Source organism: Rhinolophus sinicus, chromosome 18 (assembly GCF_057876585.1).
Source record: "Rhinolophus sinicus isolate RSI-liver-muscle chromosome 18, RSI-T2T, whole genome shotgun sequence".
Classification (NCBI taxonomy): domain Eukaryota; kingdom Metazoa; phylum Chordata; class Mammalia; order Chiroptera; family Rhinolophidae; genus Rhinolophus; species Rhinolophus sinicus.
The window spans coordinates 74,793,915-74,809,907 of NC_142518.1; the positions used below are offsets into that span (position 1 = coordinate 74,793,915).

A 15,993-nucleotide genomic window follows, 5' to 3' on the forward strand; every position below is an offset into this window, starting at 1 on the left:
CCAATATCTCTGATGAATACACATGCAAAAATCCTAAACAAAATTCTAGCAAATCGAATACAACAATGCATTACAAAGATTATTCATCACGACCAAGTGGGGTTCATCCCCGGGACACAAGGATGGTACAATATTCACAAATCCATGAACGTGAACAAAATAAATGACAAAAATCATATGATTATATCAATTGATGCAGAAAAAGCATTTGACAAGAAACAACATCCATTTATGATTAAAACACTTAATAAAGTAGGTATAGAAGGAAAATACATTAACATAATAAAGGCCATATATGACAAGCTCTCAGCTAATCTCATAATTAATGGTGAAAAACTGAAGCCCTTTGCTCTACGTTCAGGAACACGACAGGGCTCTCCTCTATCACCTCTGCTTTTCAACATAGTGTTGGAAGTCCTTGCCAGAGCAATCAGGCAACAGAAAGAAATAAAAAGCATCCAAATTGGGAATGAATAAATTAAATTATCGCTCTTTGCAGATGACATGATGCTATATATAGAAAACCCTAAAGACCCCACCAAAAAGCTATTAGAAACAATCAACGAATACAGTAAAGTTGCCGGCTACAAAATCAACGCACAAAAGTCCATTGCCTTCCTATATACTAACAATGAAATCTCAGAAAAAGAAATACAAAAAACAATTCCTTTTGCAATTGCAGCAAAAAGAATAAAATACCTAGGAATAAACTTAACCAAGGATGTGAAAGACCTATATGCTGAAAATTATAAGACATTTTTGAAAGAAATTGAAGAAGACACAAAGAAATGGAAAGACATTCCGTGCTCATGGATTGGAAGAATCAACATAGTTAAAATGGCCATATTACCCAAAGCAATATACAGATTCAATGCAATCCCCATCAAAATCCCAATGGCATATTTTAAAGAAATAGAACAAAAAATCATCAGATTTGTTTGGAACCACAAAAGACCCCGAATAGCCAAAGCAATCTTAAGGAAAAAGAACAATAATGGAGGTATCACACTGCCTGACTTTGGCTTGCACTACAGGGCCACAATAATCAAAACAGCATGGTATTGGCAGAAAAACAGACACATAGACCAATGGAATAGAATTGAGAACCCAGAAATAAAACCACATAAATATGGACAGATAATTTTTGACAAAGAAGCTAAAAACATACAATGGAGCAAAGACAGCCTCTTCAATAAATGGTGCTGGGAGAATTGGATAGCCACGTGCAAAAGAATGAAACTGGACTGCTATTTGTCACCATGTACCAAAGTTAATTCAAAATGGATCAAAGACTTAGGCATAAGACCTGACACAATAAACTGCATAGAAGAAAACATAGGTACTAAACTTATGGACCTTGGGTTCAAAGAGCATTTTATGAACTTGACTCCAAAGGCAATGGAAGTAAAAGCTAAAATAAACGAGTGGGACTATATGAAACTTAAAAGCTTCTGCACAGCAAAAGAAAACATTGACAAAATAAAGAGGCCACCAACTGAATGGGAGAAGATTTTTGCAAACAGTGCCTCCGATAAGGGGCTAGTATCCAGAATATACAAGGAACTCATGCAACTCAACAACAAAGAAACAAACAACCCAATTGAAAAATGGGCAGAGGACTTGAAGAGACATTTCTCCAAAGAGGACATACAAATGGCAAATAGACATATGAAAAAATGCTCAACATCACTAATCATCAGAGAAATGCAAATCAAAACCACAATGAGATATCACCTCACCCCAGTCAGAATGGCTATCATCAACAAGACAAATAGTAACAAATGTTGGAGAGGCTGTAGAGAAAAAGGAACCCTCATACACTGTTGGTGGGAATGGAGACTGGTGCAGCCGTTATGGAAGGCAGTGTGGAGGTTCCTCAAAGAATTACGAATAGAATTACCATATGACCCAGCAATCCCTCTCCTGGGTATCTACCCAAAAAATCTGAAAACATTTAGAGATAAAGACACGTGTGCTCCAATGTTCATTGCAGCTTTGTTTACGGTAGCCAAGACATGGAAACAACCAAAATGTCCTTCAATAGATGAATGGATAAAGAAGTTGTGGTATATATACACAATGGAATACTATTCGGCAGTAAGAAAAGATGATATAGGAACATTTGTGACAACATGGATGGATCTTGAGAGAGTAATGCTGAGCGAAACAAGTCAGACAGAAAAAGCAGAGAACCATGTGATTTCACTGATATGTGGTATATAAAACAAAAACAACAAAAGAACAAGACAAACAAATGAGAAACAGAAACTCATAGACACAGACAATAGTTTAGTGGTTGCCAGAGGGTAAGGGGGGCGGGGGGTGGGGGGTGGGAGATGAGGGTAAGGGGGATCGAATATATGGTGATGGAAGGAGAACTGACTCTGGGTGATGAACACACAATGGGATTTATTGATGATGTAATACAGAATTGTACACCTGAAATCTATGTAATTTTACTAACAATTGTCACCCCAATAAATTTAATTAAAAAATATATATATATAATACAGGGGCCAGCCCGGTGGCTCAGGCTGTTAGAGCTCCGTGCTCCTAATTCCGAAGGCTGCCAGTTCGATTCCCACATGGGCCAGTGGGCTCTCAACCACAAGGTTGCCAGTTCAATTTCTCGAGTCCCGCAAGGGATGGTGGGCTCTGCCCCCTGCAACTAAGATTGAACACAGCACTTTGAGCTGAGCTGCCTTCCGGATGGCTCAGTTGTTGGTTGGAGCACGAGCTCTCAACCACAAGGTTGCCAGTTCAATTCCTCGACTCCCGCAAGGGATGGTGGGCTGTGCCCCCTGCAACTAGAAAACGGCAACTGGACCTGGAGCTGAGCTGCGCCCTCCACAACGAAGACTGAAACGACAACAACTTGAAGCTGAACAGAACCCTCCACAACTAAGATTGAAAGGACAACAACTTGACTTGGAAAAGGGTCCTGAAGTACACACTGTTCCCCAATAAAGTCCTGTTCCCCTTCCCCAATAAAATCTTAAAAAAATAAAATAAAATAAAAAATAAAAAAATAAAAAGATATACAAAAGTGCTATCTAGACAAGGCTTCTAAAATAGCAGAGTGACGACCTCTGCAATTTCACCCATGAATAAAAGCAATGAAAACACCATCAAAATCTGTCAAAATTAACATTTCAGAACTCTAGAACTTAAGCAAACACTTGCAAAAATCTTTGAAGCATTTACTCAAGAAAAACTGCTGAACATCCATAAGGACTGCAGGGTTTGTAGTGTTGTAACTTGACCTACTCACCTATTCACATACCTCACTCCACAGCTCCACAGGTGTGAAAAGACAATCCACAGAATGAGACAAAATACTTGCAAATCATATATATCTGATCATGGACTTGTATCTAGAATATATGAAGAATTCTTAAAACTCAATGATAAAAAGACACTAATCTACTTTTAAAGTTAGGCAAAGGATCTAAATAGACATTTCTCCAAAGATGATATATAAATGGCCAATAAGCTCATGGAATGATGCTCAACATCATTAGGCGTCAAAAAGATGCAAATCAAAACCACAGTGAGATACCATTTCACACCCACTGGGATGGCTATAATCAAAAAGTTAGACAACAACAAGTATTGGTGAGGATGTGAAGAAATTGGAACCCTCATGCGTTACTGGTAGGAATGTAAAATGGTGCGGCCACTGTGGTAAAGTCTGGCAGTTCCTTAAAACATTAAACATACAGAATATTATTCTGTAATTAAAAGAAACGGAGTATTAATACATGCTACAACATGGATGAACTTTGAAAACACTATGCTAAAACACAAAGGACCACATATTGTATGATTCCATTTATGTGAAATGTCCAGAATAAGCAAATTTATAGAAGTAGGAAGTAGAATGGTGGTGCCAGGAGATGGGGTGAAAGAGAATTGGGAACTGACTGTCAATGGGAATGGGGTTTCTTTTCAGGGCATTGAAAATGTCCTCAAACTTCGTGATGCTTGCATAACTCTGTAAATACACTAACAACCACTGAATTGCACACCTTAAATAGGTGAGCTGTATGGTATGTGAATTATATCTCAATAAACCTGTTTTTGAAAGTGCTATCTAATGTGAACAGGACAATGGCACCTGGCTAACTTAGTCAGTAGAGCCTGAGACTTAATGTGAATAGGCTGGTTGCCAACTAGATACCTGAGTGGAAGGGGCTGACAGCTCAAATCACTTCTCTGATTGTTACAGAATAGTCCTTATCAAGTCCAGAGCAAGGTAAAGATTCAGATAGGGATGTTGGTAACTCAAAACAGCTTTAAGTCTGTTAGGCCTACACTTGGCCAAGAGAGATGGCTACACAGCACAAGCCACAAGAAACCCTAATCAACCCAATTTATTGCTCCTACAGTCTGCTATCCCAGGGCCTCCAACTCTCTCCCGAACTGTACTGATGCCTCTCAACACACCAAAAGTTATCTAATCTGTTCCAACTTTATACTCTCAAATAGGTGGCTGCATAATCTCATCTGCCATGGGTAGGAAAAGAATTTTCCTCAAGCAGGGACTGTATGCCAGGGACTAACTCATTTAATTCTTACAATGGTGTTATGCAATATGTATTAATGTTATCATTTCCATTTTACAGATTGAGAGACTGAGCCATGGAATGGTTAGGTGATTTGGCCAAGGTCACAGAGCTACTCAGTGGCATGGCAAGGATTTAAACCCAGACTGGTGCCAACAACAACGTGCTTAACCAATATGCCATTCTGTGTTCCAAGAAAAGCCCTTTCACACCTTTCCTGGTCACTCTCTCCACTTTTTGCACATGTGTAGTTATCTAGTAAAGAGCAATTCTGCATCTTAGTCACCTGGTTCCCATTTGTCCCGCCAAACAGTTTTCATAAGTTTCAATTTCACTGCTCTCCAATCAGAGCCCAACACTGTTTTCTACATTATCAGTTTACCCAGCCTCCCACCCTAGTAGCACATCAATAAAAGTGCACAAAATTTTGTGCAAACATTCAGTGCAAAACTCTGATCCTTTCCTCCATCTCTACCTCAGCTGTCTCTTTTAAGTACTCACAACTCTTCTCTAGTCCCCAGCGTTATTACCCCACGCCAACAGCCACTCCTTATAGCCATCAGACAGGTCATATCCTCTGGGCTTCTGGGGACATGAAATGAGGGAAGGTTTCAATGACGAGGCGTCACCAGCATTGGTCCCTGAAGGGCAGGTATAAATGGAGGGACATTTATATAAACATTTCAAAATAAGCAAAGTATAAATAAATGCATGAATAGTATAGTGTCTAAGAGCAAAGACAGTTGTGGGTTGAAATCCTAGCTCCACCAGTTGTGTCATCTTGGACAACTTATTTAACCTCTTTGAACTTCTGTTTAAATTCTTTAAAATCTACATAATAATACTTCCCTCTGCAGGGGTCGGGAGGATTGAATGAAATCATAATAAACACCAGACACATTCTAAACTCTCAACCAAAAAAAGCAATAACTAAACATGAGTCATTTTTGGCAAACAGTAGTGGTTAACTTTGCCAAAAGGTAAATTGAGACCAGACCAAGATAGGTCTTCAAAGATTAGGAAAATTTAGGGGTGGCCGGTTAGCTCAGTTGGTTAGAGCACGGTGCTAATAACACCAAGTGTTGCCAGTTCAATCCCCGCCAGGGCCACTGTGAGCTGTGCCCTCCTTAAAAAAAAAAAAGGAAAATTTTGCAAAAGTAAGAATAGAGTGATCGAAGTCAAAAATTGTGCATAGAGGAGAGAGAGAAAGAGAGGAGGGAGACAGAGAGGTTGCTTTAAAGAATGGGCAGAATCCGTCAAGTTACTTGGAAGTCCTCTGCAATTCATTAATGTTTCGTTTATTGTCTAGAACTCCCATTGCATTGTGAACTCCATGAGGTATGGATCAGATCCTTGCACAGTGCCTGGCCCATAGTATGCACTCAGTAAATATTTGTTTAAAGAGTGAATGAATCATAATGATGGGGAGTGGGGTAAACAAGAAAAAAAGATTCCAAGAATTCAAGCATTGATGACTGAAAGAATACAGAACATTGTTAGTGCGGAGGAAATGAGTTTACATTTTGGACTCTTATTAGTTTGAGAAGCCTGTAGTGCACTCTGGTGTTCATATTTCACAAAGTCCTGTATGCGGAATTGGAGCTCAGAGAAGCAGTGGGGGATGGGGATGTATTGTTGAAATTTAGTAGCATATATGTAGCAATCCAGAGCACGAGGGAGGAGAGAGACTTTAAATGGGAGACACGCCCCCAAACGTGATGCCAGTAAGGGGTGAGTAGAGGAGGGAAGCAGTTATGTGGAAAAATAGCTGCAGTTAGAGCTAAGCCAAAAGACAGAGAGCCAGGGGAGAGGAAAAAAATTAAAGTATGAGACCATTCAAAAAAGACTGGTTTCAGGGAGACAGAGGAATGCACCAAGGAAGGAGTGACCGCTTCCATGAGGAGCCGCAAACCAGCCACGCATGGTAAGACTATATGTAATTGATTTGAACCCCCAGAAGTTGTTGGTGACTTTGAGATGAGCGGTTTTATGGGATAATGGGGAATGAAGTCAGATTGCAGCCGTAAATTGCTTGAGCTTGAATCTCGACTAGTTTATGACCCTAAGCAGGTTACTTAATCACTCTGTGTGTCTTAGCTATAAAATGGAGATGATTACTTCACAGCGTTATTGTACGAGATAAGTGAATATGGGTTAAAATGCATAGTAAAATACCTTGCTCATTGTCACCACTCAGTGAAATTTTAGCTGTTGTTAGAGAGTACGCTGCGGACGGTGGTGAGTGGAGCCATAGACTGATCTTCATTTTAGGTCTATAAAGATGGAGGAAGTAGGTGAGACTTTTCCACTGATTACTGCAAAACTAAATAGTGAATAATCTTAGGAATAATACTGAGATGTTGGGGTTTAATTCAATGAGAATTGAGTCTGCCAGAATGTTCCAGATCTCTAAACTGTTCTCTACCAGTCATGCGCAGTATCATCAAGCACTCTTCAAGGTTCTCTACCAGTCATGCTCAGTAAGATTGCGCACTCTTCTCCAAGCTCCTCCTAGTTTTCCTATAGGCTGCAGGTCCGGTAGTGCTTTCCTCACGTTTCTCATTGATTTTCAACTAGCCCTGGCCCCGCCTCTTGAGGCAAGGAATTCCCCGTTGGACCTCTTAGTTTTTTGCTTGTCTCAGGGCGTGGGGTTGGAGAAGTGGACAGTTTTTTTTTCTTCCAAACTAAGTAGATATCAAACAAGTAAGTACACAAGGCGGATGGGAGGGGACAGTGGGAACTGAAGGGAAATGACTTAAGGTTGTAACATCGGGATCCTTTAAACAACGGACCCAGCTACTTCCGGGAGAGAATGGGCGGGTAGAGAGTTCCGTGTGTTTGGCGGGTTTCACTGCCTTCCTAAATATTTGGTCCTCCCACAGCGGAGGTAGCCGAACACGTGAGAACGTAGTGACTCCGCCACTGACTGCACAGGCTGCTTCGAGCTCCCCGATGGCCACGGCTGTGGTGAGTGCGGGGGCCGCGCGGCAGGGCGCCTGGGCGTCCGGGCGCCGGCTGCTGAGGGGAGGGATGCCGGGCTGGCTGCCGATCACGTGGCCAAATGGCGAATCAGGGCCTGGACCGCCGGAGTCTGGGGCGGGGCCCGCTCTCTGCAGACCCCCTCCGTCCCTACCCTCTCGACACCCCGACCGCACCGCCCCCGGCTGTGCGGTCTCTTTCGAATGATGGAAAGTACCCTAAGATGGGAACTAGCGAGACGCAACAATGTTGAGGTCCTGTTTATGGCTTTCAGCCTCCTTTTCTGGATTATCTCTAACTTTCCGTCACCTGAGAAAGAAATGGAATTGGTTCTTAATTCGAATAATAGGCTGGGGTCGGTAAATGGCTGGGGAAGAAAGTGCTTAATCTTCCTGCAGGAGAAAACTCCAACAGCGTTTCTTTTCTTCAGTTTTACAATTCCTTACAAACGGCGGTAAATTTTTATGTAATGTGAGAAAGTTTCCTAAGTACCTAGTTTTTCAAATACTTCATTGAACTTTTCTTATTTTTTTTTTATTCAACAACTTTTGATTTTGGTCATAACTTCTCACTTGAAAAGAGAACTCAACGCTTTCCTAACTTAATTCAGTAGCAATGCGCCCACCCCCACCCCCGCTTTTTTTAAGGTTCAGACCGCAACATTTTTATTAAGGTGAATGTTTTGTAAAATACTGAAAGCCTAAAGTGCTTAAAGTACCATCCAAGCAAAGATTATAAATTTATATTTGAATTGAGAAGAAAAAAAAAATCAAACTCACTGAGGGGTGACTGAGTATATCCTAAAGCTAAGTGCCTAAAACTAGTGAAAATTTTAAAAATTGGAAACTTTTGAGCTCTAACCTTTAAAATGTCCAAATTTATATGGAAGACTGTGGACTATGTATGGAGCTACATAAATCATCAGCTTCTATTGGTGGTTTTGTGTTTGTGGGGATGGAAGGGTGGTAATGTACACTTCTCGATTTTTTCCTGTAGGATTTTAAAACTTATGTAGATCAGGCATGTAGAGCTGCTGAGGAATTTGTCAATATTTACTATGATACAATGGACAAAAGAAGACGGGTGAGCATTATGGACTCTACTGTGCTTTATTACATGCCAGTTCTTTTATTGAGCCCCAATTCATCTGACTTGTAGAAGTGTTGACTGTGGAATTGTTCTTTAAAAGTGCATTGCTTAGCGAAGGATTGGTATGGTATTAGGAAGTGTGGACTCTGGAATCACATACCAGCTTTGCGTTTATGTACCCCTGTGACCTTGGGCAAGTCGCTAACCTCTAGACCTCATTTACTTTTAGGGTGGTAACTGGGAATCAATTTAAATACTGCACTTAACATAGGATCTAACATGTATTTATTGAAATATGCTACATTTTCTCAGTCCTATCATTTAACCAATTTAGTTAAAATAGTATTAGTGCTAGTGAAGGGGTCTGCCATTACAGGGAATGTTCCCGGCTTGTCCCTTTAATTACATATATTAATAGATAATTTGTAATTAAAGCTCACAGCTATAGGTGTCACTCACAAACAAAATCCCCATGGCTTGGATACTTTTAGTCTTCAACAGAGCAACGTCTCACTTCGTCAGCTTTTTTTCATTGTGATTTATCCCTGAGCCATATCTTCTAAGGAATTATTTCAGTATGTGTTCCAGCCTAGCCTACGTATCTTATCAGCATAGGACTGTATTTTAGAAAAAAAAATGTCTCTGTGCTGCAGCTACAGAAGTTAATATCTTATCTCTAAAAACATACTTTTTTAAGGCAGAAGATAAAAGAAATTCCTGGCACTGATGACATGGGACAGGGGCAAGGGATGTGACAATGGGTGTTTTGTTTATTGTGCCTTGCTGCTTTCAAATATAAAATAGCCACACACACACACACAAAAAAGGCAACATAGTTCATTACCAGATTCAAGATTTGTGTTGGCCTTTTAATCCAAGATAAATTTTAGAATTAAGCAAATAACGTGTCCTGTGGCACACTGAACTCCTGTGACTGAAGAGTTAACTGTCGAATTTTGCCTCATTGGAGCCTTAACTTACTTGACTTATCAAAAACTCTGCTTTAGCAAGTACTCATGATTCTTTTGAACTAAACATGCTGTTTGAGTACTGGTAAAAGTAGCTAACTCTTCCTAACACATACAACATTAAGTGGTTCAAACATTAAGTGTATATAAACACTATGATTGAAGTGTATAGGTAGGGCCTGATTGACAACTTTGTTAATTCTCAGAAAAGGGAGGGAGATTAAACATGGTTTGGAGCTGCAAGTGCTTTAAACTTGTGATCATTTAATTTATTTTAATACAGAAAGCAAAATTTTAGAACTCTCTTCCAGTTTGGATGCAGAGTTTTCTGGTTGTGGCTAAAGTGAAATGTGTGTGTGTGGTGGGAGGCGGCGGGTATTTATTGCCTAGTTTATTGAGAGTTGAATAATATCTATTTAAGGCCAAGATTATAAAGCAGACAGACACCTTGTTCATGTTGTCTTCCAGTGGGAGGGGCAGGGGAGTAGAGGTGGAGGTAGAACTATGAAAATGTTTATATACCACCTGTACCCTTTCAGTCCACTTCTGTAAAATGCTTACCCAGAAACAAATATATTTCCTTTTAATTTTTTTCTCTTTTTAGGCACTGCCCAGGCTCTATCTGGACAAGGCCACTTTGATATGGAATGGAAATGTTGTTACAGGGTTGGACGCCCTGGCTAACTTTTTTGATGTGTTGCCTTCTAGTGAATTCCAGGTCAATATGTTAGATTGCCAACCAGTTCATGGTAAGATCATGGTCTTTCAAGGTACTTCCTTCATTTTCCTTTAGTGAGCCCTGAGCTTTAACACCAAAAGCAGCAAGTGACTTTTAGTGGTAGGAGTATACTTTTCTGAGCAAGTTAAATATTACGAAAAGCTCAGCTGTCAAATCAAACTTTTGGTCTTCCTTTAGCTCTGACTCACTCCAGTGGATCACTAGTACGTTTTGGCAGGTTGTATGATTATGGTTTATTAAGGATTATGTGAGTAATTGAGGCTAAATGTGATTTTTGTTGATGGAGAGGACCAATGATCTATTCTCCCTAAATAGTTGCCTTCTGTGCCTTGAAATGTCTCCAGAGAAAAACTGTACTGTATCTTTGATCAGTGTGTTTTATTACCTTACAACTTATTAAAATTCCACAGAAGAAATTGACTCTATTACGTGAGAGGATGACTTTTGGCAAGACAGAATTAGATTCGGTGTAGATCAGTGCCATTTATAAGATTAACCTCTAGGTGGGTCTTAAGTTTCTTAAGTAGTAGTTCAGGGTGATTTCTTTTTCCTTTATAGTTCTTGAAAAGAACAGTAGCTTGAGAAGGAAAATACGAACAAGCTCTGTTAGAAACCCAATGAGATATTAATAAATACAGGAACCAAAGGGTCCAATGTTAGAAATAAGCTCCTTATTTTAAAACTTGAGAGTGCCCAACATCTTTCTGGATGGAAAATAATTTTAGTGTCTTTAAAATGATTATTTAGTCTTCTGGCTTTGGGCTCATGAGTATGCTTAAAGTAAATAAAGTTTATGAAATGTTGTTTTTTTTTAGTGTTAAATTATAAGGAATGTATTGTAATCTGCTTATTTAGAGATAGATACCAACCTCTTTTCTTTTTTTGTGCGGGTGAAGAGCAAGCTACTCAGGCCCAGACTACAGTTCTTGTTGTGACCAGTGGAACTGTGAAGTTTGATGGAAACAAACAACACTTCTTCAATCAGAACTTCCTGCTGACTGCTCAGTCCACTCCGAACAACACTGTGTGGAAGATTGCAAGTGATTGCTTCCGTTTTCAAGATTGGGCTAGTAGCTAAAGGGGACAAAAGTCCATCTCCTGTGGTCCATTAGTTCCAGCAACACAAATTTATGTGAATTAATTCATTTCATTGTGGAAGCACTATAAACTAGTTTGTGCTGAAACTAAATCTCTTTAATGTTTTTTATTCCTAGCAGCAGTTTTTCTAGCAGCTGCCCATTTGGCTCATTGCCCTTAAGAGCTTTAATGCTAGTTTTTTTACATGCCTTATATACATTTCACTAATGACATTCTTACAGTAATATTATAAACACATCTGTACGAACATACTCACTGTGAGCCCACCTATGGCAAAAATGAAATCCTTTTATAATACTGTCTATGGTATATCAGCACAACGTAACTCTGGGAGAAAGTGGAGTAGTATTTCTTTTTCTTATTAGTTTAATTTTAGAGCACACATACCTATTTTCAGTAAACACTGGTAATACAGTTTTAGTATAAGGCTCTTTCAAATCAGTTCAATGAAAACATTAATAATTTAGGTTTGCATAACTACTCTGACATATTAGAATCACATGTAGAGATGTTCAGTAGTCTTTTCATGTTAAGTAATGTGTGTGTTTTTTATATTGATACATTCTTATGAAGTGAATTAATCTACTACAGAGGTGTAAAATGTTATTAGTTGACACCTGAGTATTGGATGAACTCAGTGACTTAAAGCAAAATTTCTCAAAAAGATTTTTCTTGGCAGCTCCAGCTTTATAACTTTAGGTAAAGGATGGTAGTGAGACTGATAGCTTTAACTGGGAAAATGTGGAGTGAGAAATATAGAAATCCAAGGTTGGCCAAAAGTTGGGAGGGGTGGCCAAATGGTACGTTTTTGGTACTTGTTTTCTACCTCCTAAAAATGTAGCCTATTTTTAGGATTTAAGTCATTAAGGTAATAAGTATCATTGCCAAATGGTTATGAGTATCACTTTTGTTCTAAAAATGATTTGTAAAGGTTTTTATAGTTTACCTCATACTTATCGCTAATATATGTCTCAATCTATTCAATAACTTATGGGGGTAAAATATCAGCAATAAACCTGACCCTGCAGCAGGGTCTGACAGGAAAGTTGGAAACAAAGCCATTGCTGTGTCTGTCGGACACCTTAACTTCGAAGTCTTCCAGGTGAACTTCAGGCCAGTAGTCTCCTATGTGTAATCTCCCAAAGTAAGTGATTTGTTTTCTGTGTTCTATTGTTTTACACTGTCGACTGCATTATCTTTTTTCAGTCAGTAAAACATTGAATTTTCTTATTTGTTCTTCCATATGGCGTGAGCAAATAGATTTGTTTTAAAACACGTTCTTGTTATGTAGCTAACTCTTTGTTTTTGTAACAAGAAAATAGAGAGCATCAGATCTTCATAAGACCATAAACTTCAAAAGAACAAATTGCTTCTTTTTATGTTTTAATGTGTAAAGGGAAAGAAACACAGCTTTGGTTTCTGGTTAAACTTTAAACATTGTTCCATTCTTGAATTTATTGTTTTAAGGTTTTTAAACTGGATGTGCCAGATTTGTTTCTACATTGCAACTCCAAGTTAATGTTTCTTATCACTTGATTTGAAAACCAGTAATTCATTTCCTCTTGCCCCAAACTACACACCGATATTTCTCATGTATTAACAAAATACAATTAAATAGGAGAAGGGTGGAACTGCAATGTAGACCACTCCTTGTTGTAGTACTAATCATTAACTTGTGTGTCCTACTTTATTCATAGTGAGCTTATTCTGATTTCAGATTGGCTTTTTAAAACCACAGCTTTAGCATTAACAATCAGAGTGCCCCAACACTGCCCTTTCCCTTGTGGAGAGTAGTCTCAAGTAAAAGCTGCATATAAGAAGCAATAACTAGATTGAATGGTTGTATACTATTCATGAAATATGTTTTAAGACTTGTATATGAATTTCTTTTTCCAAACTCCATATAACTTTTAAATGGCTGGAACTACTATTATATGGACTAGACTGTATTTTTGACATATACATATTTTTGTAACTTGAAAAAAATAAAATTTGCCTTGTTTTCTCAACTTTGTTTTAAGGTCTCGATTTTTTTTTAAGGTTCTAGAACAGGTAGTTGTTTCTTCACAATATATAGGTTTTTCAAATTAATAAAAGTTAGAATATTGAAAGCAATGGTTGACAACTTGGACTTTGTCTTTTCTCCAGCCCACCTTGTTCTTCCTCTTTTGCTACCAAATATTCACATTCCCAAGGTCACCTGTTTGACGTAGCAGTGAAGATTCTGGTGAGACGTTAGAAATTTTAACCTTGAGAAACTAGTCAAAATGTTATGCTCAGTAGGCAGTGAAACCAAACAACAGTTGGTTTCCAGAAAGAACAGTCCTGTTCACTTTAACTCTACATTAAAAATATGTCAACAGACACTTGGAAAGGAATGAGAAGAGGCAACAGCCCTTAAATTTTTGAAAACTACCCAGTAATAATCTGCTTTGTTTAAAAAGGTAGTCCCAATGAGGTTAAAGAGTAAGTGCAATGTTTGGGAAGGGAGCAAAAGTCAAAAGCCAAAAAGGTAGCATGAGTTATTTTATTCTGGAACATTGCTGGAAAGACTTGCCTGAAATTAGTGAGGCAGAAAATTTGATAGAGGGGCTTCAGTTGCTGATTTTTGTTATGATTTATTATAGGGTAGAAAAGGTAAGTATAGATGTGCTTTAATAAAGCATGTATTTGGGGAAAATGGCACATTAGGCTTTTTGATTTAACAGTTGGCTCTATATAATAAAAATATTTCACCAAAACACTTGCCACCAAACTCTGTTCTATTAATATTTGCCCTTTGCCAAAAGCAGCTTTCTATACAAGAGATTTCTTGGTGACTCTCAGTGGGCTCTGTAGGTCCGTCCTCTATATAGAGCAGCACTAAAAAGTAGGGAAATGTCAAGTATTGTTGAAGCCTAGATATGGGATTGAGGTATATGCATCCTCTACATAAGTAGCCTTCCAAAGTTTTGCTCTAACCCACAGTAAAAAGTAGAAAATGCCACAGCCCAGTTCACAGATTCATAAATATTACAAGCTAATAAATTTTATATCCAAAAAACTCCCGCATACTACAGTTGATTATTGAGCATCACGGGAGTTGGGGCACTGACACCCCCTTGTGCAGTCAAAATTCCACATACAACTTTTGACTCCCCCAAAATCTAACTGCTAATATCATACTGTTGACCGGAAGCCTTACCAATAACAGTCAACTATCGTATCTTGTATATGTATTATATACTGTGTTCTTATAATAAAGCAAGCTAGAGAAAAGAAAATGTTAAGAAAATCATATGGAAAAGAAAATAACTTTTACAGTACTGTATCAATACTGTAAGTTTACATAGTCTGTTTACAAGAATGGAAAATCCATGTATAAGTGGGCCTGCAAAGTTCAAACCTGTGTTATTCAAGTGCTAACTATTGCAGTGTGTTTCTGGCATTTTTTATTTTTTTTTAAATGCTGATCATAGCCTGCTGAATTGATCTTTACAACTTCCTAATGGATTTTGCCAGCAGTTTGGGAAACATGAAAATAGAGCAAGCATAATATTTTCACTATCACTGTCTATGGGGGCAAAGCATTGGCATAGACAACAATCACTCTGTGTCAGTGATGTCCCCCTGACTTAGAAATGATCAAAAACTCCCTCCTCTGAGGCATGTGATATTTGTGGAGGGCAATGAAAGGCAGTACTGCTTTCTTCCCACTCCTTAACACCCAAAGTTTAGAGCTAAGAAAGCAACTGTATAGTCTTTAGGTAGAATCTGGGAATAGAATGTGTGGCAATGAAGATGAGTTGAAACACGAGGAGCCTGCCCTATTTCAGGTATCTGAGCAAATAATTGAGAAGGCATTCCAACAGAACCACTTTTGAACATGGTTTGATACCACATAAAATGTATTTTGTTCTATTGTAGGTCAATTTCATGTGTGTTTTTATTTTTCCTTTCCCATCTTGGACACTCCAAACATCTGCATATCAACCACCCTGGTTTGACAAAGGCTGTGGTGGTCTCTAAGGTGTAAGTCCTAGTCCAAGATCTTAAAGAGACCTGTATTCTAAGGCCATTCTGCCCCTGATGTGCTTTGTGACCTCTGTCTTCAGCTGTTGGCTGGAGATTTGCCTTATCTGTCCCACCAGCTGGTTGTGAGGATCAAATACGACAACAAATGTGAAAATATTTTGAGCAAAGTGTTGCACAAATATAATGGTTATATTTTTTTTGGCTTGATGACTGCCTTATCCCTCTCCCTAAATTCTGTTTAGAGGAAAACAATTGATAGGGATCACCACCCACAACCTGACACTCATTCTAAACTTTGCCATTGCCTTTATAAGACTTAACCCAGCTCTGCAAAAAACCGAAGATTAGAAGGATCTAGATAGAGATGGCTATTTTATTGTAAAAAAAAAAAAAAAAAAAAGATTCAGGAAGCAAGGATAACAATTTGCAAATATTTTCTGAGGTCTTTCTGTAACGGGGGAAAAAATGGACTGGAACATTATTGATTCCGATTGTCTTACTCAAGGACAGGAAATCAGTGAGAAGAGCCTGCAACACTAAC

General features: G+C 38.6%; 1 protein-coding gene across 4 annotated transcripts; it reads left to right on the forward strand.

Annotated features, from left to right (window-relative positions):
• Positions 1-6,376: 6,376 nt before the first annotated feature.
• On the forward strand, positions 6,377-13,447 carry NXT2 (nuclear transport factor 2 like export factor 2). Of its 4 annotated transcripts, none has more exons than XM_088794845.1 (5): positions 6,377-6,489; positions 7,448-7,532; positions 8,541-8,627; positions 10,206-10,350; positions 11,237-13,447. In XM_088794845.1, exons 1-5 carry the CDS (start codon positions 6,392-6,394, stop codon positions 11,416-11,418), a joined length of 597 nt encoding a protein of 198 aa, XP_088650971.1. In that variant the 5' UTR covers positions 6,377-6,391; the 3' UTR covers positions 11,419-13,447. The 4 variants fall into 4 exon arrangements, with proteins under 4 accessions (XP_088650971.1, XP_088650972.1, XP_019574701.1 ...); XM_019719142.3 differs by lacking the exon at positions 6,377-6,489 and adding an exon at positions 7,109-7,268; XM_088794846.1 differs by lacking the exon at positions 8,541-8,627.
• The last annotated feature ends 2,546 nt before the right edge of the window (positions 13,448-15,993 follow it).

Excerpts from the sequence above, each read along its gene's own strand:
- NXT2 (XM_088794845.1), top strand. The coding sequence starts at position 6,392 with ATGAGACCATTCAAAAAAGACTGGTTTCAGGGAGACAGAGGAATGCAC. Across the intron at positions 7,533-8,540 it reads CCCCGATGGCCACGGCTGTG|GATTTTAAAACTTATGTAGA; the intron begins GTGAGTGCGGGG and ends TTTTTCCTGTAG. Across the intron at positions 8,628-10,205 it reads CAATGGACAAAAGAAGACGG|GCACTGCCCAGGCTCTATCT; the intron begins GTGAGCATTATG and ends TTCTCTTTTTAG.